At 38.2% G+C, this 27,288-nt stretch overlaps 3 protein-coding genes across 4 annotated transcripts; 1 reads left to right on the forward strand and 2 right to left on the reverse strand.

Moving 5' to 3' along the window:
• The first annotated feature begins 7,810 nt into the window (after positions 1–7,810).
• LOC146469452 (uncharacterized) lies at positions 7,811–8,580 on the forward strand. Its single transcript, XM_085123486.1, has one exon. The coding sequence runs from the start codon at positions 7,811–7,813 to the stop codon at positions 8,462–8,464; it is 654 nt and encodes a 217-aa protein (XP_084979612.1). The 3' UTR covers positions 8,465–8,580.
• Positions 8,581–8,917: 337 nt separating this feature from the next.
• Positions 8,918–14,344, reverse strand: LOC146469453 (uncharacterized). Its single transcript, XM_085123321.1, has 6 exons — positions 13,558–14,344; positions 12,627–12,721; positions 12,208–12,255; positions 11,916–12,147; positions 11,068–11,239; positions 8,918–9,818 (listed from the first exon to the last, which is right to left on the reverse strand). The coding sequence occupies exons 1-6, from the start codon at positions 14,095–14,097 to the stop codon at positions 9,679–9,681; spliced, it is 1,227 nt and encodes a 408-aa protein (XP_084979447.1). The 5' UTR covers positions 14,098–14,344; the 3' UTR covers positions 8,918–9,678.
• A 3,300-nt stretch (positions 14,345–17,644) lies between these two features.
• Positions 17,645–27,007, reverse strand: LOC146469454 (uncharacterized). Of its 2 annotated transcripts, XM_085123266.1 has the most exons (8): positions 26,345–27,007; positions 24,909–25,525; positions 24,657–24,751; positions 23,676–23,835; positions 22,561–22,624; positions 21,564–21,817; positions 20,221–20,392; positions 17,645–19,842 (listed from the first exon to the last, which is right to left on the reverse strand). In XM_085123266.1, the coding sequence occupies exons 2-8, from the start codon at positions 25,497–25,499 to the stop codon at positions 19,703–19,705; spliced, it is 1,476 nt and encodes a 491-aa protein (XP_084979392.1). In that variant the 5' UTR covers positions 25,500–25,525; positions 26,345–27,007; the 3' UTR covers positions 17,645–19,702. The 2 variants fall into 2 exon arrangements, with proteins under 2 accessions (XP_084979392.1, XP_084979391.1); XM_085123265.1 differs by having other exon boundaries at positions 24,909–27,007.
• Between the last annotated feature and the right edge of the window lie 281 nt (positions 27,008–27,288).

Genomic DNA, 27,288 nt, shown 5'->3' on the forward strand with positions numbered 1-27,288 from the left:
GTGACTATCTAAATGAAAGGTAACGAAGCAGTATTTCCCTGTGGTGCTGTTTATTATGCTGCACAAGGTGATTCTAACTTTTAAGTCTGTGGATGGAATCCTAAAGTGTGACCATTCAAAAGAAAGCTACTGAACAGTACGTCCCTGTAGTGCTGTTTATTATGCTGTACAAGGTGGTTCAAACTTTAGATTCTGTGAAAGAAATCCTCGAGTATCAGCATCCAAGTGAAAGCTAACGGAGCAGTACTTCCCTGTGGTGCTGTTTATTAAGCTGTACAAGGTGGTTCAAACTTCTGTGAATGAAATCTGCGAGTGTGACCATCCAAATAAAAGTTAACGGAGTACGTAGTACTTGCCCTTGCCTATGGTGCTCTTCGTTATGCTGTAAAAGGTGGTTCTAACTTTAGATTCTGTGAATAAAATCCTAGAGTATGACCATGCGAATGGGGCTACTGAGCGGTACTCCCCTGTGGTGCTGTTTATTATGCAGTACAAGGTGGTTCTAACTTTGAATACTGTAAATGAAATCCTCGAGTGCCCATCCAAATGAAAGCTAACCGAGCAGTACTTTCCTGTGGTGCTGTTTGTTATGTTGCATAAGGTGGTTATAACTTTAGATTCTGTGAATTGATCAGTGCTGTTTATTATTATGTACAAGGTGGTTCTAACTTTTCTAAATTATGTGAACGAAACCCTCGAGTGTGACAATGCAAATGAAAGCTACTGAGCAGGTTTCCTGTGGTGCTGTTTATTATGATTCACAAGGTGGTTATAACTTTAGAGTCTATGAATGAAATGCTCGAGTATGACGATCCAAATGAAACCTAACCGAGCATTACTTTCCTGTGGTGCTGTTTATTATGATTTACAAGGTGGTTATAACTTGAATGTGAATGGAAACGTCGAGTATGACCATCTAAATGAAAGCTTACCGAGCAGTATTTCTCTGCGGTGCTGTTTATTATGCTGTATAAGGTTAAGTTCTAACTTTAGATTCAGGAGTCTACCTTGGTGGAAACGATTGTGATGAATGCGAATGAAACCATTCAAATCAGTGAAATCTGTGGAGTAGTATTTCTATTTGGTTTCTTCCGGAGTGAAGAGGTAAACTTAAGCTTGAGAAATGAGTTGAATTGAACCCGATATATTCGAGAATTGACCAAATTTACTCTCAGTCAAACCTTTTTATAAATGAAACTATGGAGACGATGGTCTAAGTGTTCAAAGCGCGATCATGGTAATCCAGAACAAGTTCCCATTTTGAACCCAGTATTTAACATTTCCTGTATTTCATTTTTGGAATCAGTGATTCATCTTACATTGAAACGTCAATGGGAATTGTACAACGCTTATTATATTTTTATTTATTTGTTCTTCTTCTAATCGTTTTTGGCAATTGAAACCAAAGCCAGGATCTCGATTAACGTTTCATCTGGGTTTTGAACAATTGACCTATCAATTTTAACTGTAAGCTAACATTTTCAAGAATTTAACCGTAGGACCAATAGATTTGCGCAGTCTACCGTCCGCAGTTTGGAGTCCAATCCACTCTATTTCTGACTTTGTTGCTGGCTCTTGACTTGTAAACAATTATAAATTGCAAAACTTGTAACTAAAATCCAAGATAGAGAAAAAAATATATTAATAACATAAAACTAAGCAATGAAGATTTTCCAAAAACAAATAACAACCGGCTTGCAATTTAAAGGAAACATAGGGACTGTGAAAATTCTACTAGTATTAAATAGCACCGGCCAAAAGTTTCAGTTTGTTCGCGTGAATTGAAAACGCTGGCTAAAAGTTGATTATATAAAAATATCTAAGGAGAAATTTGATTCTAAGCACTCCGCAAGCGAGAAGTTTATTATAACATCACCTTTGTAATAGACCTTTATACCGCATTTGCGTCTCGGCTGTTATCAGCCTTATCAGGTTCCAAACGGAGTCATTCTGTGTGTGGTATCTGCATGGAAGGACACAATAGTAGTGTAAAAAAATGTTAACTCCCCCCACCCCTTCCCACTGGAAAATTACTTTTCATCTTATTAATTTTTGATTCTGTGATGTGATTGAGGGTAGAGGGGAAATGTGGGAGGAATTCTTCTTATTTCTAGAGTTCCGCTATTAAAGTTACCGTGTACCTTCAGAGAGAAAATTTTTGGATTTTCATTTTTTTAGAGAAAAATAGACTTCCCAGTAAGTTCTTACAAACAAAAAAAAGAATTTTCGAAAAAGAGTGAGTATTTGCTGAGAAATTGGGACATAAGCGATTTCCACCGGAAGTTAAATTTTACTTTGATTGACAGCATATTGCTGCCGGTGTAACCACCCGTTGCGATATTTGCGCGAACGGTCTTTCTATAGCCAGTTGGAATCCCTCACGTTCTCGCCCTTCGAATATCCTGTATTTAGTGGAAGAACTTGCGTTTGTTCGAGTAGGACACTGACATAAAAGAAGACAAAAGCTATAAGCTACGCTTTAAAGTAGGTAAATCTTTCAGCGAAGCGAATATTTGGAGACGGCGAGTCCGTGAATCGCGCTTCATGAGCTTCCTTTTTTTATTTGCGGCTGAACGTTATCACATGGCTTGTGTTCGGGTGCGTAAAACTTACAAGTCTCGGCAAGCGGAAACAAAACAAAAAAGCAATTGAAAAATAACGCTAAGAATCATGTCCTATGTCTTGATCTTTTCTCACGTCGCCCGTCGCTATAAGATAACTAGTAAAGGGAAAGCCGCCGCTTTTGCTTGTAGCGTTTTCACAAAGACTTACTGTATAACGGTAATTTCCAAAGCGTTAAACGGAGTTAGCTCTTTTAAACGGTTCCGTTTAAACGTTTTCTTTCAACGGTCAAACGGATACTTGTTTCCTATTTGCAGCATTAACAATTTGGGACGTTCATTCAAGAGCGAATTTCCACCCGAACTTTTGATAGGCAATTTCGAAACTTCGCCATTCTCAACAATATTTCGCTCGAATAGATTTATTCGCCGGCTTTTCGACTGAAGAGCGTCAAGAATTTTCGTTTTGACTGAGACAATAAATGCGGTTACGGTGGTTCCCCGATAATTCCGTGGCACTGATAATTTTACCCTCCTCAGCCGCTTCTGCTTCGGCCCAACAGCTTTGCTTGATGAGGTCGGCTTCAGTCCCCATTTTGTTTTTCCCATAATCATTGCAGATTACAAAATCGACGCGCGCGTACAACAAACACCTTAGATATCCAACAAAATGCAAAATGAGGAGGGAACTGATTAGCCTGGAACGAGAAAATTTTCACAGGAGGTGACCGGAGGAAAAAGTAGCTTGCAAAATGATTGGCTAATTTTCCATGAAGGCGTTAGGGAGCGGTACTTGTTTGTGTAGCGAGAATTTTTTTTCAAGCGCTGTTTTCTCAAATTTTAATTTTCGCTTGCAGGGGACACTTTCAAGAGTTACAACTCAACAACAATTTGGCCGATATCAGTAAAATTTGGCCAGATGCAAGGAAAAATATATAACCAACAAAAACCTGTCGGGGAATTTGATAATTCTAAACATTCTTTCCTTGAAAGCCATTCCCGTGCGTTCACTCCGCATGGTTTTCTCGCAGTTTTGAAAATGTTTTGTAACTTTTGAACGAAATCGAATTAAGGAAAACCCCGACACGCTTTTTAAGCTTTTGGGATCCTGACCTGGAGAAAAAAAAATCAAACTTCCGAAATATAAAAATCGCATTGAGTTGGAACTCTTGAACGATGACCTGGACCTGCAAGTTCCGACTTTACGCGTACGGAAAACCTGGGAATTTATTTTATTGGAAAAGCAATGAAATATCTGAATACCCAGTTCTATAAGCTTTAATTTGATATGGGGTTTTGGGTATCTGTGACGTAACTGAGAGGTGCTATATCCGTTTAACTGAAGCCACCCCTGAAGGCACACGGTAACCTTAATTTGGTAAAGTTAGCTATCATTAACGTAATGTGTGTTTCAAGAAAATCTGTTAGCTTTCTAACCCACCCACAAAATGTTTCTGAGGATAGGAATGGTTTAACGCCTGTAAACAAAACAAAAGAAAACAAAACAAAAAACTACTCACTCGAGATCAGACTGGGGAGGAATGCTGTCTTTCTGAAAATGTCTCCAGCGATCACAACAACTCCTGCATCTAAATAGAAAAATATAATTCTTTAATGTAAGAAGTAGTACCTTAAGTAAGCAACATATGGTGCATGCGAGCACGCTGAATTGAAGATACTGGTTGGGAAGGAGGCACGAGTTAACTCCTGTCCTGTCGTTGACAATTTCAAGATACAAGTTTACAAGAAGTCCTTTAGGGTCGAGTTTGTACCTAAACTACCCTGTTCACCTACCAAAAAATTAGTTAACGTGGTTTTAAAGCTGGTACGTAATAGCTTCCAATCCAGTGGAAGTAGCAATACTAAAATATTACAATATAATATTATAATTACATGCTCACTGCTTGATACAAGCGACACTGTCTAAAACCACCAACTCTAACCTCCCGGGTTACCTAATCCACGTTTCAGAAGATAAAACACTAAAAAAAAAAAAAGGAAAATAAGAAAAACAAGTGATCTCGAGTAAATACCTTTCTAATCTTGAATTCTTCCATGTTGAATACCGTCGCAACCGTGGGCGGTTTCCGACCATCGGTTCAAGACAGGTTCGAGCTGAACGGCTATGAAGAGAAGTCTGCCATGGCGATATGGACGGTACTCTATGAAATAAACCGCAACGTTAATATTGTTGCTTTAAATTATTTTGTCCAGGAAACAACTATAAGGACGGAGTAAGGTTTTACCATTGTCCGTTTTGAAACCAAGTTCCTCGTGTTGGCGCTAGGTGTGAAGAAAAAGACGAATAATTTAATAAAAATCTAAATTTCAAATGCAATTCAAAAGCCTCGATGTCGATTCCTTTCGGATGAAATCGGCATGGGCGTTGACTGGATAGAAATATGAAAATATAACAACTGGAAAATGTTTGGGGAACGCACAGAAATATTGGATAAAGGTATAAAGAAAAGGGATAAAGATCTGAGAAATAAGCCAGGACAACTAAATAGCACTTCACAGTTTAACAAACCCGGATCTTCGACCGAATTGGAATTCATAAATGTCTATTGAGAAAATCCCGGACAACTGGAAAGGACAGAAGGCAGGGAGAAACTCAGGCCTTGGATGACGGCGAGTTCGGGATTTAAAACGAACAACTGGTTGGTTGGAGGTGACTGAATTATAACACACAATTTCCGTTGTCCTTCAGTCTTCAGTCGCTCTTAAGTTTTACTTAACACATTGACGTTAAATTGTTGGAAGTAGCGTCTTCAATTCAAAGCTTAGTAAAAAGCTTAAAGTGTAATTAGCATTTAAGTGTTTTGAAAATAGAATTTTATTATCGCCTGTTTTCGCTCTTAAATTTTCTGCTCGCCTCCATTTATATTCCATGATGTCAACGCTTGCTTATGTTTCAAGAAATCATTATTGATGTCAACTTTATAACTTTATTTAAGCCATGAGAGGGGGGGTCGACAGACGGTCAGTCTTAACACAGTTGAACTTAACAAGAACATAAAGGATATGTTAAAAACGAACTTTATGTTAGAACAGAGTAAAGAGCGAGATAATTGGGTACACTGTGCTCATAAATCCTTTTAATGTAGTAAACTTAACCTTTTATGATAAGAACAATATGTATTGATATACCTACAAAATTTACTAGTACACAATAAAAAGAAAACTGAACGAAGCTCAATGAAATTTAGAATCAAGTTTAAAAAAAGTAGAATCAAATAGAAGTTTAAGTCAGAACTTAGCCTTCCGTGAAGACGTTTTTAGTGTCGTCGTATGACGATGGGGAGGAGGGTACAGTTGTAATACGGTAAAGTCGCACAAGAGCCTAAGTGGCCCACACGGCCGGAGCTTAGCCCGGTTTCTGTAGCTTGAAGCAACTAGGAGTATTGCTACTCCCCCCTGGATGGGATGCAAGTCCATCGCAGGGTTACCCCCAGCAGTGTGTCGCCGGTACCCATTTATACACCTGGGTGAAGAGAGACAATGTGGAGCAAAGTTTCTTGTCTAAAGAAACAACACAGCAATGAAGAGACTTGTAATACGAGTCCCCTAAGAATAAATGTGTGGAAGGCAAGCCAGTCCGGAACATTAAAGAGGACCTTGTTTAAAACAAATCTCATCTCCTCCATGAAGCATCTCAAAACTGCCATCATCAAGAAAGCAGCAGCAGCCTAAAATCAGACATGTCAGAGGTTGTAAACTTCATCAAAACTAAGGTGGGAATCCTGTGCTAAATGGCAGCATTAACAGGGCTCGAAACTGACGGTAGCTAACTAGCCACAGATCAGACTAGGGAGGGGGGGAGGGGGGGGGGTTACCTGCACCGTTTGCATGGTTTTACATGGTTGGTCGAGAGGACAAAAGAACGAGCAATAAAACAACTATCCCAAACCTAAAAAGCAATGCAGCTGCAGGTTATAAGGGTCTGGCCAGTGAAATTACTTATTAGAGATTTTGAAAGGTGCAGGTTCGATAAAAATTCAGTTTTGGCTAGCAGGTTTTGTGTTTTCACTGGCCATTTTGGGTAAAAAATATTGAAAAGCACTGGAGTACTGGGCAGAAAACAAAGGTCTTGAAACTGAAACAAACTGGTGTACAATAGTTTAATGTGTCAAAGCGAGATATAACTTATGTGAAAATATGGCTGTTCACTTAGTATAAATATTCCCTGCTGTCTTTGTTTCATGAAAAATAGTTTGCTTACATAAGACACAGTTCTGTCGTAAATTTATTACTTTATTTATTTAACAGATCCCGTTCCAAAATTCCATCTGGAGATCCCAGGTGGGATACCAACAAATATTTTACAAGGGAACAGCAAGCAGTAGCTCATGGCAGAGACGAACCAGCTGTTCAAAATTGGCTTACTGTACAGAAAAAAAAAGTTGATTTTTTTTGTTTCTGGACCTACATGTAGATGTACTTTTATTCATTTTCTGCTTTCATTAAAAGGAAATTGAGGCCAAGCTACATGTAAGTCTCAGATCAGTCTAATTTCTCTGTATTGCTCCAGTGACTGTTTGCTTCATGAATCTACCATCTCATTTTGGTCCTCCTTTAAAGTGCCCCTGGGACGAATATTTCATTTTTCATCTTTTTGCATTTTCGTGTAGAATATGACCTTCTTACTCATGTTACCAAATTTCAATCCTTCACGGCGATTGGAAGTTGTTTTTTTTTTTTTAGCTTTTTATTCCACATGGCTAATTTTCATATGGATTCTACTTCATAAACTATATTCTGCTGTTGCGAACTAAATAACAGCAGAATACAGTTTATGAAGTAGAATCCATATGAAAATTAGCCATGAGGAATTTTTCGTGTTAAGCCAATGACGTCACTTCCTGTTATTTAAGCCTTAACTTCCGGAACAAGGGAACGTGAAATCTCGAATAAAAAGCTAAAAAAAATACTTCCAATCGCCGTATTCTACACGAAAATGCAAAAAGATGGAAAATGAAATTTTCGTCCCAGGGGCACTTTGAGAGAACAATTGTTGCCAATTCTGTTGGGAAGGTTACCACATCTTTACCTTGCCTTCAGTTACCTCCCCTCCCCTTGTTTCAATGTTGGGTTTCAGTGGCAAATTTTAAAGGGTATGACGACCCGAGTAGTGTTTTCTGTCGTAGATTTGGACAGTAATGGAGGCTGGTCGGCGACCTTTAGATTTAGAAAGGTTTTAACAGTGGAGTCCACAAGGTAATAGGTACAAGCGCGGCCTATTGACAACTATGCTTGACTGTGCATATCGCCTGTCTTCGTCATGGTCCTACTTCACTGAGGAGTGCGAACGCCTGAAGTCCGTGTTCTCTAAATTGAAGTATCCCAAGCACCTTGTGGACTCCACTGTTAAAACCTTTCTAAATCTAAAGGTCGCCGACCAGCCTCCATTACTGTCCAAATCTACGACAGAAAACACTACTCGGGTCGTCATACCCTTTAAAGACCAGGAGTCTGCTGATAATGTGAAGACACAGTTAAAAGATCTCAGTGTGAAGCTCCAGACTATTGTCCAACCAGTGTTTACGAGCCGCAAGATTGCCCAGGAGTTCCCGACAAGCGAACCTAAGCCTCAGCTCATTGATCAACAATGCGTTGTGTATAACTTCAAGTGTGACCAGTGCGATGCTGGTTATGTCGGATACACCCGTGGCCATCTGTTCGTACGCGTTGATGGACATAGAAGCAAGACCTCGTCAGTGCGCAAACACTATGACAATAGACACGCAGGCAGGATTCCAGATGACCTTCGCAATTGTTTCAAGGTGTTGAAAAAATGCCAGAACAAGTTTGATTGTCTCATTAATGAGATGTTACTCATTAAACAATTACGACCATGTTTAAATGTGCAATCAGACTCTATTTGCGCTAAGGTCTTTGTCTAACTTATGCAAATAAGTGACTCTGAACTCTCAGTACTCTTGCAATCGCATATTTAATTTTAGTTTCCCTTGACAATGGCGCTAAGATGTCGCCGAAACGTAGGACTTTTCTTTCGTTAGTTTTTACCTCTTTTTTTGTACAGGGAATTTTGTAATTAATCAGGAACAAAACCTGTTTTCCAGGAATCATTTACTTTATTTCCACTATGTTATAAAAGAATTGGTGCATGCTTTTAGCTGTGCGTATACCGAATTATGGATGCACTTGAGAAGTTTGGAGAGCACGAGAGAAGCGTTGCTCGAGGCGTACGCTTCTCTTGTGCTCTCCAAACTTCCTGCGTGCATCCATAACTCGATATGCACACGGTAAGCATGAACCATTTCTTAAATGTTGAACAAGAGGGCGAGGGGGAAAGAGGTGGCAAGCAGAGATGGAAAATGTGAAACTTGGTAAAATTGCTAGACCATCAGTAGAAGACTTGATCAAAGGGGACTAATATTGTTAAACTTTCCCAACAGAATTTAAAGATGACCTAGGATTATATTTGTTATTTAACGGAGTAGTTAGTTGTGTAGGCTATGTAGTTTCGGTTGAATTCATAAGTTTTTGACTCTACACTGTATGAAAGTAAAAATTCTAAGCTTTAGACTCTGCTAGAGTCTTGTAAACAGTGATTTGGTCAGGTCACGTAGGATTATATTAGTGTGAACTTTGATTCTACTTTAATTACTGTAATGACATTCAGCGGTATTCACTTACATTTCATTGTTGCCTAGTAACACTCCGCACATGCACAGTGGTATATTACAGGAGAACCATGTGCTTTCGTCTTATGGTGGACTTTGTAAGCTTTTGTTGTGTTTTCTAAATAAACTGTGAGATTTCAAGACAATTACTAAGAAATACAAATTTGATTTTCAAAGATTTTAATTTTCCCGTCTGCTTTGAATTGGAATTTTCAGGGCCTTGGCAAAAATTAACTTTCAAAAACATTTTCAGTGCGCGAGAAGAAAAGCTCGGTTAACTTTGAATCGTGGATTATGGCGGTCTCATACGGATTGCCGGTGGTCAATTTTGTTTTGTTGTTGTTGTTGTTGTTGTTTATTCGTGTGTGTGATTGTGTGTGTGTTTTTGTGGTGTTTAGTTTTTTGGATTAGGGAATACAACGTTTGACTTCCCGAACGCCTAATACATAGGATACTACTTGTGCAATAGCTTAACGATTAAAATGAAATTTCGAGACTTTTGCTTCCAGTTTGTGTAAGTGGTCTATCGCTTCGTTTAGAAGCGTTCTAGTCACGTCCATATCATTGCGAATAATTTCTCTTTCAGTTGACATCCCGCTGTTTACTGCACCTACAGGCAAACAAAATAACACACAATATAAGCCATTAAACCAGTTATGAAAAATTATGCTGAAAAATGAAGTGTGTGCCTGAGATATGTTATGTGTGACCTTGCGATGAAAGATCGAATAACTGAAGAGGATCTGGTTGAGGTTAATGTTATTTGCGCTTTATTTTTAGTGTTTGCTGTTAAATTCACCAATATTCTAATGTTGCAACTATTTCTTGTGTTTCTTAAGAAAAACATAGTCATTTAGGAGTGTAAATGCCAGTTAAAACCACTCAATGACCATGCTTGGGTAAATAAAATGTGAGCCTTCACTTGCACAAGTATGTACTTTAGAGAACGTCCCCTATTTTTACGATATAAGAGATGGATCTTTGTATATTTCTTTTAGTAGTGGTTGCTAGCTAGCACTATATGATAAATATCATTTGCTTATGAGCGCTAGGCTACCACTGCATGATATTTCGTTACAAAAGGCAAGGTTAATTTCTTCTGTTTTTTTGTCGGTCAGTGTCAGGTTCCTGTCTTCTAATAGGGAACGTTGAATTAATATTCTCTGGGGCCTCTCTCTTTAGCAGGTGTAATTTGAAGTTTTATGTTCCCTTCAAATAATGTTTCAGAAGAGTTAGTTCTGAGAAGTCTTAGAGCATCTCCTTTGATCATCTTTTGACTCCATATGTATTGCTGGCAGCGATTCGTTTCCCGCAGAATCTCTTGCCTCAGGAAATGTTAGTGTTCAAGAAGTTTGTCTCTGCATCAGATATTTCAGCCGTAAATTTGATATTCGGGTGATATTTGTAAACTTGTTCAATGAATTGTAGGATTCTATCTCTGGTTCTGTTCCGGATGGAAAAATTATCGTCAATAAGTGGTTTCCAAACGAGTGGTTTTAAGCGCTTTGGCTTAGAATTTTTCTCTAACCTTTGCCATGAAGTTATTGGCAAAAGCAAATACCATTTTATGAAAAGTCACAAAGTTTTCTGGCTTTTGCTAAGATATTTAAAAAGTTATAAGCGTTCAAAGTAAGTTTAACCTCTATTCCGTTGATAGGTGCAAAGAAACACAAAATAAAAACAAAACAAAAAAAATCGTCCTGTCCATGCAATTACGGCCATCCTGGTAACTAGTTTACCAAGGTAATTACTATATACAAAGCTGTTCAGATAAATGCATGGTTGAAAGTCTATAAAAAGGCGTATTTTTTTCTCTTTGGTAAAAGCAAGTTAATGTGACAAATATTTCACCCGCTCACCTAATTCAACATTCTTCTTGATTTGACCGTTCTTTCTGAAGAAGATCTCCCACACTGTTCCAACAAGAAGCAAGCCACCCAGCACTCCAAGTGATGTGTACAGCAATTGCTTTATAAATATCTTGGAATCGTCAAACAAGCTGAAGTTCTTGGTGGCTTTCTGTTTATTCAGCTAGAAGCGTAAAATATTTTATCATTATGATATTTGATGCTGTGAACAGTGAATTGAAATCCAATGATTGAATGAATGAACGGCCGCGCGGACGGATGGATGGACTGATAGACGGAGGGATGGATAAAAGGATGGATGAATTGATGGAGGCATGAATGAATGACTGAATGAATGAACAAATGAACGAACGAACGAACGAATGAATGGATGGATGGATGGATGGATGGATGGATGGATGGGTGGATGGATGGATGGATGGATGGATGGGTCTTTGTTGTTCTTTTTTTTGTACTGTAGATCTCTAAAATGATGAATTGATCTTGTCACAAGAAAGGTTTGAAACAGCAACATCTCTGTAAGTTTTCTTTCGTGATTTTACTTTTGCAGTTTATTTTAGCAACTGTTTAGGATTTCAACCTGCTTCTTGGTGTTTGGAAATCGGGTGAAACACTCTTTCTCGTGTTTGATATACTTCATCATAAAATTATTGAAAATTTTCTGAAGAGTTCGCAAACCAGGGCTATTACGTTTAGTGAATGCAGCCAACATGCGAGGGAAACAGGTACCACAGCAAAGATAGATATTTAATCTGGACACCTCGATTCCTAAACTGGATTTATAAATAAAGGGGGGAACAAAAGGGGCTCTTCTTTATGAAAATATTCATGAAACTCACTTTAAATGTAGAAGTTATGGTCTGGACCAGTCTCCAAATGTTTGAACGATGGAAATTCAAGCAGTCTGCGAGGATTTTTCGATCCTTGGAGAAGAGGACGCCAACTTCCCTGTGAAATTCCAATTGCGTAACTATGTCCAGTGATTTCAGAGTGTTTCGTGCCTGATAATAGGACGCCGTGTAGTGGTCCAACAACATTCCTTCAATGTCCTTTGAATTCAGTGCTTGAACACTAACAGGAAACAAATGAATGCTTGTCATTCCAGATGGTACTTTTCAATTAAATTTAAACGATCGATCGACGACAACAACGATCGACTTTGGTGACTTGTCGCCATATCTAATGTACACGAAAACACGAAAATTAAAGCTCAAAGTTAAAATTGAAATGAATAAACTGCAACTTAAGTAATACATATCTTTGAACATTCTGTAGTGTCTGGTTCAATGTTGGGTTTTCATTTTACACGTTCAGGCATTTTCTGCTCGGAAAGTAGCTAGCGAAATGTGTAACTATTGCCCTTCCCCTCGCCGTAAAATTTCCTGTGCCCCTTTTTTGTGGCAAACAAGACAACCTCCACGGTAAGCAAAACAACTTCGGAGACAATAAATGAATTCTCTACAACACAGGCTTCGTTTTCATGTTTCAACCCTTTTTACAAATTCGATCCCCACTCTTGAACACTGGATTCGAAAGAAACATATTCCTACCCTACTGTTGTCATAGAAATGAAAGACCACCAGAATCCATCCCATGATCCCTTGATGAACGAGCGTGGAAATTCTTCACTGTTCCAGTATGTGTCCTATGCAAGACAAGTTAGAAGCGACGTTGTTAATTAATAGTAGAGCTATTGTACTTTCGGTTTTGCATCTATTATTGGGACTTGTCAAGTTTTCGTTAAGCAATCCCCTATTGATTTTCAATTAATTTTTGTCGAATTGAGATATTATCAGTGGAAATCGAAAAGTTCAAGACGGTGGATCCAATATTGCAACTATGCAAATAAATGATGTCATGTGATGTCATTACCAATACGGGACCTCTTTTTCTTTCAGAGGACACAATGAACTATTTGTTAATACAATGGTGTAAGTTTGTAACAGAGCAAAACCCTATAGGAGTACGAACTCCTCCCCCCCCCCCCCCCCTCCCCTTATAATACGGTGAGGATGTGAGCTGTGGGTTAAGGCAAAGATGGTAGAACTGTTTTTTTTTTTTCTGTTACTTTTCAATAGAATATTAAATTACAGAAGGAAAATGGAACGAGATTTATTTTCCTTAAATATTCTAAATTTCAATAAAAAATCATTGTAAAAATTAAGTCCTTCTTAGAAGTTAGTACCCTGCATGAATCGTCCAAATCCATCGAGGAACTTTCCTTAATTTACTTTAGCTATATTTGTTTATTATGGTTGTTGATATATCGAGGGTGCGGGCCAGAGAACTTGGTAACTATTGTTTGACTTAAATGGTAATGGCTTTTATACTCTTCCAAATAATATCCATCCAAACCAAAAGACCCAATCAACTTCTGACGCAGAGTCCACGTTGGGAACGTGACTTCTCTCTGATCACCTCCAAAATAGCCGGTCTAAAATGCTGCGACAGCTGGCCTAGGGTATTACACTTAAAACTTACCAGAGCCCACATAATGATCCCAGCGATGGCAGTGAGTACCATGGTAACAGCAAGCAATGGCCAGGCCTTCAGCACTGCATCTAACACAACACTCAACGCACTGGAATCATCCTCGGTAGTGATAAACTCTGTCCCAGGATAATCATCGAGTTTGAAAAATGGAAATTCACTGTTCTGTTGACTCGTTGGGTGCTCGAATATTGGAACAGCAACGTGGACTTTGTTTTGTCTCAGGAGTTCCATCATTTCAAACTCGCTGCTTAATTGCATGGAATCCATTTCGTAGTGGGTTGGATGAATGTGATGCCATCCACATTCAATCGTGATATACCTTTGTAATCCATCCCGGATCATTCCTTGCACCATCTTGTCTGAGGATCCATTGGCTGGGGGTATTACGTATGGAGGCTTCCAAATCCAGCCAAAAATCAAAGGTTTTACCGAAATATTGTTTTCAGCTGCGACCGCAGGTTGGAAGTGAATGGCACCGATCAAAAGAACGACTATGATGGCCAGTACCACTCTTAAACAGCTCTTCATGGTTGATCTGAAACCAAGCACGACTCAGTAAGAGTTTTTCGGACTGATCGGTTAACTAATAAATTGTCCATAATTATTACTTAACAAGTAGATCATGAGCTCGAGGTTCTATCGCGTATAGAAATCACGCATTGAAATTGAGACCGAATAATTTAATTGTGTTAGTATAAATCTATCAGTCGTTCTTGCTTACTTGCTACGCTAATCCAATACCCGACCGGTCTCATGTGAACAGAAGCTTATAACGCGTGAAAAGACTCCATGTGAAAATAGACTGGAATATAATTATTATATATAAATATATGCTAAACAAGTTCTTGTTCACATTTTGATACGTGGCAAGTGGCTTTCTTCTTGAAAATCCTTCTCGTGATTACTTTAATTGAAAAAAAAATATAACTTTGGTTGTTTGCCGTTTTGGGACCGGCTATGCCGACTCGCCATTTTGTGGTTTCAAAACTGACATCGATTGTATTCAGAATTCTCTATCGTTTTGTTTGTAACAATACTTCAGTAATGCCTTAATTTGTAATAATTGCAGGCTGTTGCGTAACAAATGAATAGGACAGAACTAAAATGCAAATGTTTGAACTGTACCTATCTGGTCTGTTTTAAGAGGAAACGGACCTATTCGATGGTGCAGTGGGGTCTGAATCATTCGCCAAGATCCGCCTTCTGTTTACTTGGTGACCATAGTTTTTGCCCGGCTGTTCGCAGTCGCTCGCTTTCGCTGGCTTTCTAAACCTCGCTGCTTTAGAAAATTTACTTGACGAAATATTTAACAATTATTTCACCGAAGTGCAAGTAAATATCCACCACTCTCACCGACACCGAGGTGAATAATTGTTTTGGTATATACTACGGAAGCTGAAGAACTAGCGGGCCAATAAATTCCGTTATTTTTTGACGTATACCGACAAATGGTGGGAAATTTTAAAATCTCGCGCCGCTCGGTAAGCGATTTCTTATTTTAGCCACATCGCCTTTTGCAGACAAATAAACTTTTGGAGGCACTTGCTTAGTTGCTAAGGTGTCATTTCTTCAATTGTGGTGCGAAATTCGTCTTGTTGTTCAAACCATGCTGCAAAACATTAGAAGTTTCATTGCTTAGATTGTAATTATAGTGCTCTGCAGTTTTCGTAAACAAGGCATTGTATATTGATTTTTCGCCTAAGAATATGAGGTTGGAATAACTTACCATTTAATGCCGTCAAACTAAACTTTGTTGCTAGTTTTTGTACTTTTTGTAACAGCTACCTGGTTTATTGAACTAATTTCCTCTTAAAGCGACCGTGGCGAAACGGAAAGCCATCTTTTCTCTTCGGCTGCTCGGAGGTCGGAATAGTACTTGGCTAAACACCTCCGAGCTAGCCAATCAGCGAGCGCGAAAGGCACTATTCACTTGTGTGGTATACACTAATTTAAAAGATTCAGGAATTTGGTCGTTCTTGAAATCGTGATATTGATCGACCTGGTTACCATAACAAAACCTGCTGCTCTGGTTGTATCCCATGGAAAACTTGCGCTACTAAATTCTCGCTGTGTCAGTATGAACCGGAAAGTATTAGCAATAACAATAACTAAGGACTTTCAATCAAGAAACCGGCTTATAATAAAATATACCAATGATCAAGAATTCCGAAACTGGAAGTTAACTCATAATGTTCATCATTTTAGTGAAGGCAGCTGTGTTCTAAGCTCTACAAAACGCAATCAGCACGTTGGCGAGGTCACCTTTTCCTTAAACTGAGAGAAAATCATTAACTTTGCCTTGAAACTCCCAAAGTGAATACAAATCGAAATTCAGTGGAGGTTACGTAACGCATAGTGTCCACCATTTTAGTGAAAACAGCTGTCTCTCAGCCTACTTCTATTTATGCGTGTAAAGTTGACTTTCTAAAAATCGCAAGCAACACGCCAAGGAGGTCATCTTTTTCGTTAATCTGACTAGATATAGAAAGAAACTCTTTAACTCCGCCTAATTGATAATAATGCATACAAATCTTAATTTTTCGTATAATTCGGAGTTAAAGCTGTTTTCTATGGCACTTTAATGTTATTCATCTTAAATTCATGCCAAAATAAGTTACCTTATTGACACGTGGGAAGGTTCGGAAGAGCACATTTCAAGTACGAATTCTAATAGCAAGCAATTTTTTTGTCGCGATTTCGGAGGTTGTTTCTAAGTATTTTCACTTGGGTGCAAGCACTCTGAACGAGAGCCATGCACCTAAAGTGTAGAGGAACAATAGTCATCGATAAGACGAAGTGATAACTTATTTCATTCTCCGAAACTCTTATGAATCCTGACCCTGTTAATTGGAGATCCACTGGCTGTAAATAAGAGTTTCGTCTTTTTTTGAATTATTTAACATTCGCGAAACATAAAAACTCACCCTTTTCCTCCAAACGAGTCGAAAGAATTCTAGAAGCACAAGATCTCTTTAAATGACGCACCTCCGGTTTTGAATCGTGTATTGAATAATATCAGTGTTACCCGGCATAAATAAAAAATGGTAATTACTACTATTATGCTGGAACGCATTTTTGAATAGTGAGGACATAAACATAGAAAAAATATTTAGTCAAGCCTAAAAGCGGAGCTCCACAATTCCCATTCATTCAAGTCTGATTATTGTTTGCACGTAATGACCTTACAAAATCTTCATCTTTTCTGGGGTTATATGTATTTTAGTGTACATGCAGCAAACTGCTTACCAACAATAACAATTACAATGAAAATTACTGAATACTGATTGGTTGTAACAGAAGGGATACGAGTAGGCAAACACGGCCTGAAATAACCGTGTTTGTATGGAAATCCGATGTCAAATAATTTTCATAAATTTTGAAAATTCATGAATAAATTTGGAAACCTTAGGCACTATGCAAAGGATTTTAGAGAAAATCACTGAGGAATGTAGCTGTGCTAGAAAGCATCTAGTTGCGTTTTGAAAATTTCAAAAAATTTGTCTCGATAGCGAACCAGCCGTGAACTGCTACGAAAAATAGTTCGCGGGAAAATACAGGGAAATGTATGAAAAGTTCAAAACACAACTGGACGCTTTCTGGCACAGCTACATCCCTCCATTTTTTTTTTTTTTTCTTAAAATCCTGTTCCTAGTTCCAAACGTTTCCAATTCTTGAATTTTTCGGAAGCGATGTTTAATAAAAATTATTTAGCGTCAGATTTCCATACACACACTGTTATTTCAAGACGTGTTTGCCTACTCGTCGAAAGGCGTCCAATATCATGATAAGGCCTATTTGGTTCAATAGCCCTTCAGGCATCTTTGGACTGGTACTAAACTATGAGGTAACCTGATATGTAAACTTATTTTGCTTGTTGTAGATACATGTTAATCAGTAGTAAAAGAACTTCTGAAAATCGCTGCGCAAAAACCGACTTTTTGATGGAATTCCTTGGTTTGATCGGGGTCGAAATAGGTGGATCTCGATGTTGGAGATTCTAATTTCCAAATCGCCTGTACCTAACGTTATGGCTCAAAGAAATGATATTGGATAGTATGCATGGGTATGTGATGTAACTATCTACTCAGTGTGTCTTCTTATTATATACTTCCATGGATCACCGCAAAGCAGACATTTATATAACTGTTTAAGAGACTACACGAATAAAAACGGAAAGCATAAACTTACACTTTCACTTTTTTCTATGAACACGGTTTTCCATCCGTCTGTTAATGAAAATGGAGGTCTTGAACTAAGTGTTTGCGTGTTGCACAAAATGATGACGCGGTTAAGAAACAAATCACCATAATAAAACTTCCTAATTACGCCTTCAATTTTTGTTACGTAATCATATTGCCAACTCGGAAAGTGCAACGCTATACAAAACGACAATTATAGTGAAATTATCAAGTAGAAAGACCGTAAAATAAAAATCAACGCTATGAACCTCATATACTTGCCTCACACGGTTGTCGTTTCATGGACTCCCACGAAAACGGACTTTGAGAAAGTCTATGAACCCCACTGCAGTCCTTATTAAGCCTCCTGCCACCTAATGTGACAAGATTAACACGGCGTTTCTCAAGCAAGTAAGTAGTTAATATTTTATAAAGTTATTTACTTTTGAAATAAGCTGAATATTAACTTACCTTCTGGCCTGGACGAAGAATTGGAAGAAACACGTACTGTGCACAGAATGTGTGTGAGTCAGCAGGAATTCTCTGAAGCATTCATGGATAAAAATAGTAATTTTTCAGTTTGGACCAACGGTAAATGAAATATTTGCTTGCAAATAGGATTTTTTTTTTTTTTTGGCCTTCTTTCAAAATGTTTGCACTATATTTGTAACGCGCCAGGCAAGTTTGTGTGACTGCGATATAGGGGTTAAGGATGGCGCATTTTAATCATACTCCCTACACGGATTGAATCATTGTGTGACATGGAGGCGGTTATCGATTGCTGGACATGTTGGACATTCACTTCGTAGTTTCATCGAGTGAAGACGTTTTCTTTTACGCAAAATTAAAAACCGGATATGTACAAACTCAAAGCTGAGCAAGACCATGTGTGTTCTAATGTTTGTCCTACTATTTTCATGCTGAACTGTTCACATTTAAAAAAAAATCCTATGGTCTCTAGCTTTCTACTGAGATGCAACCATTGCAGGTGGGAAAGAAAGTAAAAAAAAAATGAAAAAAATAATTGAAGCGTTTTTTTTTTGCGTAGTTTCCAAAAGTTCTTGATAGCGGGCGTCAAGTTAAGTTAAAAATTGTATTCCTTAGAATTCCGTAGACTACATCAGTGTGTTACATGAAAGTTACGGTTTTGATAGAAAAAACGTTTCAGAAAGGATTATGCCAGTAGAGTTGTTAACATAATAGTAAAGAAAAACTGAAGGACATATTGTGGAAAACCCTAACATTAGAGTTGTTAATTCTAGCAAAGTAGCGTTCCTCGATACAAAATTAATAATTTACATAGGTTCTTTTTGAACATAGGTGCGATCGAGACCATTTAAAATAGAAACCAGCAAAGAACAGCAACCAACAACAAAATAGAACTGGTTTACTGTTTTGGTGTTATATGTGTAATAACGTTTTATTCAAGTTATTGCATGAAGCTATTTGCCAATTTACTGCTGATAGTTTTTTGAACGCTGGGTACAAAAAAATATCCATGTACAATAAACCAAATAGCATCTGCCTAGTAGCTATAGCTAGTATGTTGTGTACACTTATGTCCAAAAATGCACCTAACCCTAAATTTGGGTACTTCATATATAACAGGCCTTTTTATCTTACTCATATGACTTCATGTTTGACAGAATTGTCAGTGTGTTTTAGTGAGAAATAAGGTTAGGCGACATCTTGTAATGTCTATCATACAGTTCATGATATCTCTTTGTATAAGGCCAGACAAACCAAAGAAACAAAAAGAGACTTAAACGCAGAAGTTCTGCTGCCCAAACAATCGAGAAATTCAGAATGAGCGGGTTATTGAACGGTTATTGAGAGGTAGAAGTAAACTTTTTAGGCTCCCCACTGTCTCCTCCTGCTTTCACCCGCTGCTTGTCTCCAATAAATGTGGGGGAGAAGAATGGAGGGTACAGAATGCACAGCTTGTATGCAACTGTTCACTGATTAAGCTGAAGTCTGGAGACTTTAACTTCCAGTTTGTTCAAACGTTCTTCCATTTGTCTAAGAAGCGTTCTTGCTGTTTCCAAGTCTTCCTGGATAGTTTCTCTTTCTGTTGACATCTCGCTTTTCACAAACCCTACAGGCAAACAAATTAAAAGAAAAAATTGACAAATGGAACAAAAAATAAATAAATAAATAAAAATAAAACAAGAAGAGGCGCATTTTAATATTAGGATGCTTCCCATTTGTCAGAATAGGCAGCCAGACCGTTCAGTTCGTATGAAAAGAACGCGTACCAGTTTCGTAGTGATTATTTTTTCTAGATTTTGCAGCACCCCCTTTTTAAAATGACCCATTCGATTTACAGACTAACCGGCCTGGCCATCCGGTTCTGGCGAATGGAAAGCACTCTAAGATTGACCACAAGGTTACCATGTGTTCAAATGTCGCAGATCGTCGATCACCTTTGCTTGCCAAGAATAAATGCTCAACAAATAACTGTTTTAGCTCTTACCCTCCACTGTATTTTGCTTAACTTTAATCCTCTTTCTGATAAAGATCTCCCACACTGTCCCAATCAGAAGCATGCCACCTAATGCTCCAACTGATATGTACAGGAACTGCTTGATAAAGGGAGAGGACTCGTCAAACAGGTTGAAATTTCTCGTAGGCTTCTGTTTCGTTAGCTAAGAAGGTTAAAAATTAGCATGCTTAGTTCTTAAGACATAACATGGACATGTCACAAGCCCAAATAAGCTACTACGTGTGTATCTGCACCCGCCTCGGAGTCCGTATTTTTGGCATGTTTGTTAAAGAGCCATGGTCAAAAAAAGATTCTAGGTAAAACACAAAATTTCTAAGAAAATTCCCAGCCAGTGTGTGTTCTTTATTCTTTGGCCAATGAGCTTCTTTTTTTTTTCTTAAGAAAAAAAAAATTATGAAAATAACGATTACAAGAAAAAGGTCTAATCTGTACGCAGGCCACAAATTAGTATGAAATTCCCAGGCTATAAGACACTGATACGTTAATAATGTTTCTATTCTATTCTATTCTATTCTATTCTATTCTATTCTATTCTATTCCATTCCATTCTATTCTATTCTATTCTATTCTATCTTATTCTATTCTATTCTATTCTATTCTATTCTATAGGTGCAGGCTAATAGCATTTAGTCCTATTAAATTACCACTTCTAATGAATTGATCAATGACTCAATAAATATTGTTTATTGTTTGTTTTTTATCGTTCAATCACTCAATCAGTGCGGGAGGCTTCCCTCCGGCTTAGATTTGCTGGTGTTGAATAATATTTATTCCTTTCAATGTTCCATCGAGCTAATACTAATTAGATACAACCTTATGGAAACTCTCTGGAAACACAGTAAATTTTTATGGGATACTTTCTGTCCAATAAATAGACATTTTGGATCCCTGCTTCTCAAAAACGTATGGAGACATTCCTAAAGTTCAAGAGAACTCTAACCAGCAATAGGAGTACTTGCCGACCAAAGTGTGCCGAAAACCGAGGGGGTGGTGGTGGGGGTACTCCCTATAATGGATCCCCTGCCAAAAGAAATACCTTTTCCAGGCTGGAGGTACAGAAAAGTACATATGTAGAGACTCCATGGGATGATAAAAAAAAGTGTAGGGAAAACTGTCATTTAGGTAACTAAAGGAGTCTTTCACAACATATCTCGAACAGACAGAAAAGATTTCCTAATGTATAGGTTTATGAAAGGGGTAACATTTTATATGTAAGGTATATGAAATGGTTACCTTTTCGGTCAAAAATGAGATGGCTGAGTCCGCCCTCCCCCCCCCCCCCCCCCCCATGTTCTCTATTCTCTGAAACTTGCCTTATACGTTTTCGTAATGGTATGAACCAATCGCCAAATGTTTGAACGATAGTAATCCAGACAACCTGCGATGTCCTTTCTGTCCCTAGAAAAGAGTACTCCAACATCCCTGCCAAAATTAAACTTCTTGACTGTAAGAAGGGATTTCAATTTCCCCCTTTCCTGATAGAAGGAAGTTGTGTAGCGGTCTAACAACATTCCATCGACTTTTTCTGACTTCACGGCATGAACGACGTCATCAACATTGTTGTACACTGAAACAGGAAAGTATTACTTTGAGCTCTAAATAAATCGCGCAGTACTTGAAAATATTTCTTTTTACAGTCATAAAAGTTCGCAATAAGACCGTTCAAGGCATTCGTCTTCTCAGTACCTTTCTAGAGTTCAAAGGGTAAGGGCAAACTTGAAACCTGGTGGCCCATTAGGATGGCGCTGAACCAGGTTTGTGTAGCTTGAAGCCACTAGGAGTATTGGCACTTCCCCGTGGATGAGTTAATATTCCACCGTAGGTTTACCCCGTTGCAGTATGTCGCTGGTATCCATTGTATGCCTTCGTAAAGTAAGGCAATTCTGAGTAAAGTTTCTTGTTTAAACTTTAAGGAAACAACACAACTATGAAGAGACCTTTTTCAGGTACTCAATATTAATCACTGACATCTATAAGACGTAGTCAAAGCCGGCTCAGGTCTATATTCTCGATCCATGATTAAGTGCAAACCAAGGTAGCTGATTCGCTTTGAATTGAGTTGAAGGTAGGGATATGTGATCTGCGTAATCTCATTGTTGATTTTTGTTGGATCAGTCTTGAAGGAAAGGAACCAAAAAGGAGAGAGAGAGCTAAGAGAAAGATTAAATGTGTTTAATTTGAAGCCAACAATATTCTAACTTACTCAGCCCTGCCTTTTTTAAATCATTTTACAGATGAGAGATCATTTCACTTAATCTTTAAACTACGATATACTAAGATAAACTATGATAAACAAGTGTGACACAATACCGTGTGGATGGGCACCTTCCTGAAGGGCATGCTGGTATTCTGTTCCATTGCCTAGCACTGCAACCTAAATAGTAAGAATTATTAAATTCTTATTTTAGAGGTAAAACTAAAGTTTTCGGGACTTAACCATACTGTGGCAATAATCAATGGACCTCATTTTGGTCTTGAAGTTTCGTTCTTCTAGCCGTCCAAGGTAATAAAAACATGAAAAATCGTGGAATTTAGTGCTTTAGCGCTACCCTTCACCGATCAGGCTAAATAGCGTTAATGGTTGAACAAGGCACTTAATTACATCCTGTAATAAGCCGAAAAAAGAATTTAGAAATGTATGCAGAGACTGATCTCTGTCAGACTGCGAATGTTTTGATTCATAGCTGACACTTCTCCATCACGGTCGCCGATCAGGCTGAAAAGCGTTAATGGTTGAACAAGACACTTAATTATATCCTGTAATAAGCCGAAAAATGAATTTAAAAATGTATACAGATGACGGAACTCTGTCAGACTGCAAACGTTTTAATTCATCGCTGACACTTCTCCATCATTCCCTTCACCAATTAGGCTGAATAGCGTTAATGGTTGAACAAGACCCTTAAGGACGGTGCCTGCTAATACTGAAGTATTTTTGTCCGGTTTATGACTATGCGGGAAAAGCAGATCTTAGCAAGAGGTATTGGAATCCGAAAAGAAAATTGGGGGTAACCATGCATTTTTCAGAGATAACTAAGCAATAATATCTCTAAAAAGCGCTAAAATATAAAGCAATGTATGGGATTTTTTCCTAAATTGAAGCTTAATTATCTCTGAAAAATGCATGGTTACCCCCAATTTTCTTATGAGATAACAAACGTATTTGCTAAGTTCTGTTTTCTCCGTATAGTTTTAAACCGCGCAAAATTATTCCTATGTTAGTAGGCACCACCCATAGGAAACCCGAGTATCTCGAGATGCGCAGAACGTATGCGCAGTAACAATGGTAGGTACCGTCCTTAATTGTTTCTTGTAGTCACCCTAAAAAAGAATTTCAAATTGTATGCATGGAGCCTGATCTCTGTGTAAATTCGTCTTCCTTTGAACTCAACTAAAAACAAAAACTAACAAGAAACTAAGTCAACCTTCAATCCTGCGAGGTTGCTTGGTCCAAGTTCTAAGGAAGCGGCTGTCAAAGCAGTGGTGACATTAGCCACAAAGATTGCCATTATGGTGACACCAAACAGAATCCAAATAATGGAAAAAATGCGAGCAATGATCGACTTTGGGGACTTGTCACCATATCTATAACATAAGAGAGACATACAGATTTCTTAGAAGGTCGATAGACGGGCTGACACTAAAATATTTTTTTTCTGCATCAGTCAAATTAAACCTACAAGCATCATTCAAGGTAAAAATACTTCCTTGATTTTTGAACACAAGAACGTCGGGCTGATTTGAATACAAACAAAGCAATAATAAAACGTCAGCCATTTTTGCATAGGGTCTATTGGCACTAATCGTTGCGTTTGTATAGTCTGCTGGCCTCGTTTGTTGTTATGTTGCCATGAAGTAATTTACTGTTACTTTTTACTGAACTAGTTAAATTCAGAGAAGTGAATTATCGCGGATGAAACCCGGAGAAGATTAGTCCTTATTCTCTCTTGAGTCAGGACAAATCATAGATTAGAGCGATCGTGCTCTGAACTATCGGGCCTATTGTATTTTAAGCTCCAATCCACCGAACTGAAAAAAAAAAATGACGACTGGTACAATTACCAATAATTCGTAGCGTACGAAAACCCTAAAAACACCCATAAAAACCTACAAAAAAGTTTAAAAACTTCAAACCTAGCACGTACAATGTTGTTAGTGCAAGGAGAGATTTCACCAAAAAATATGGCTTTCTATGTGCCTATTGGATGTGTTAAGTTCGCAAGGTATTAAGGTAAAACTTATAGCCCCCATTTTTGTCCGTTCGGTGAATTCGTCGTGTAAATAATTCATTTTGCTGTATATTTCTTTACCTAGTGACATTGTAGGAAGAAATTAGTTGCTTGTCTCCATTTCGATCGAAACACTTACTTTTATCAATAATGAAGAGAGAATAACAGTCTTCCTACCCTACTGTAGTCATAGAAATAAAAGACCACCAGAATCCATCCCAAGATCCTTTAATGAACGAGCGAGAAAACTCTTCACTGTTCCAGTACGTGTCCTGCACCGTAAAACAAGAACAAGAAAACGTTTATTACACCTCTTGTTGCGGTAAGATCCCTTTAAGCCTAGTCTGGGAGCAAGCTCTCGGGGAAGAGGGCTCGCAGGCCACTTTAAGCCTTTTAAACTTTAATTTAGCTACTGAACCAAATACCTACCAAAGACCACATGATAATCCCTGCGATAGCTGTGAGTACCAGAGTAGCAGCTAGCAATGGCCAAGACTTTAGGACAGAGTCCAACACAACACTTAGTACACTGTCTTGACTCTCATTGGTGATGTACTCTGTTCCAGGATGATCATCGAGTTTGAAAAAGGGAAATTCACTGTATTGTCGATTGGCGATTTTCTCGAATATTGGAAGAGCAATGTGCACTTTGTTTTGCCGCAGGAGTTCGATCATTTTAAATTCGCTGCCAACTTTCAAACTTTCTCGATCGTAATAGTTTCCAGTATGATACGAGCATTCTTCTGCTATGTGCAGCAACAAGGCGTCTCGGAACATTCCATGAGCTTCTTTGTCCCAAGATTCATTTCCAGGCGATACTGCATATGGGGGCTTCTCAATCCAAGCAATGCGGATAACAGGGTTGACTCCAGACACATTATCTTCGTGTTTTTGTATCAAAAAAACGTCTTGTTCGGAGTTGGACGCGCTACCTTCGCCTGCATGATCAGTAAGCTGGCAGTGAATGGCAACAACAACAAGTCCGAGGATGACTACTGAGAAAGTTTTTAACCGCTCCATTACTTTCACTCTAAAAAATGTTGACGCTATTGAAAAAAGCAAAAACAAATAACTCAACCATGTGTCTTGATGTACGATGTTTGTGAACCGACAATTCAATATCATTTTATAATTCCAAAAGGCAACCAAACCTTAATTCACATTAGTACCGTTTTAATGTCTAAGCACCACGCAGATGTTTCACTTCAGCAAATGCACGTATTTGAATAAAAGTGAATGAGCAGTACTTGATTGAGTGAAACACCCTCAGCGTGATTTTACAAAAAAAAACTGCAGGCTCGATAGAGATTTGGACGCTTGAATTGCATGGGTCCTCATGAGATCTTTCCGTTGCTTTTATACATATGCCGTTCTGCCGGTACGAAATCCTTGAGACTATAACAATTCAATGAAAGCTGCTGAGCGGTGCTTAATTGTGGACGGAAGCCTTTTCTTTTTTTTTTTTTTTTTGTCAAATAGACACGATCCGGGCGCGCGTTGACAAGTGACACCTTGGCAACAATGGACACCCTTCTTGGCATTAATCCTATCGACTTATGCCAACGCAAATCTAACCATAATAGAACAAACAGTTTGCGGGTACAATAAAAAAAAACCTTGGCGCAGGGTTTCGCATTAAATTATTAAAAGGTTTGCTCTAACTTGTAACTCCTATTTTCTCTTTCGTTTACGGATCAAATTTCTCATACGCACGGAAACACTATTTATGGGCGGCTGCCTTTGGTGTTTAAGAGATAACGTAACTTTTGTAACCCATATTACACCAGAAAATCCTGCTCCGTTGACTAGATATTTGCTAATTGTATGTTGTAAAACAAACAGCACTGCCACATGAAGTACATTACCTTGCAGTTGAATGGTCAGACTTCAGGAATATTTACTCATTGAATCCAACGTTTACGCAGTGCATGATCCAAACTGAGCTTAATTCCAGACTATTACTTCAAACTCAATCCTGAACTGTCAAGGTAGCTTGAAGAGATCTCACCAAAATAACTATTCCCAGACTACCCCTGGAGCGTGATCACTATGGCGGTATCAGGCTTGATCCACGTACTATTCCCTCGAATTATCACTTTTTGTGTTCCGCAGAACTCGCCACTGAATAGGGAGCAACGAACTAGGTGAGGTTTAAACACTCCAAAGACATCTTAAACAGGATTTTCGTAGCATTTGCTTTCGTCAATTAATAAAATACGTAACGATTGCTGCATTCTAAAACCATAGTAAAATAAATGTCTTCGTTCAGTAGTTTCATAGTTCAGTAACTGAGTTTTGAAACCTTAAAATGAGGAATTTCAGCCACTCATCATTGATAAAACATAGCTGCTTTGTCTTAAGTTTTACAACGATTTTTTTGTCAGTATTAATGTGCAACCCAACAACTCCAAAAAGCGATTGCGCCAAACGATCGATTTTCGATAGCTGAAAATAATTTGTCTATCGTCCTGAGTAACATCCTATAACGTTTCATTCAGGCTAGGCCAATTATTCTATCACCAGCAATTCTATGCTATAAACGTAACAGACAGAATTATATATTATCGATAAATTATAGATACTCACAATTTTTTCCCTCAGTCGATGCTAGTCCTCTGTAAATGATGATTTTTTTTTCCGTGAACATAATTTCTTTACTTACTGCAGAAATCAATGTTATTAAAAACGGGCTTATTACCATAACAGAAACTACTAATTACTGTTTTGAATTCATACTGTTTGTGTTGCTACCTTTTCTAAAGATCGAAAATAAATAAAACGAAGCGCAACAAATTTGATGAATATAAGT

The sequence above is a fragment of the Pavona decussata genome, unplaced genomic scaffold (assembly GCF_977016875.1).
Source record: "Pavona decussata unplaced genomic scaffold, jaPavDecu1.1 SCAFFOLD_124, whole genome shotgun sequence".
NCBI lineage: Eukaryota > Metazoa > Cnidaria > Anthozoa > Scleractinia > Agariciidae > Pavona > Pavona decussata.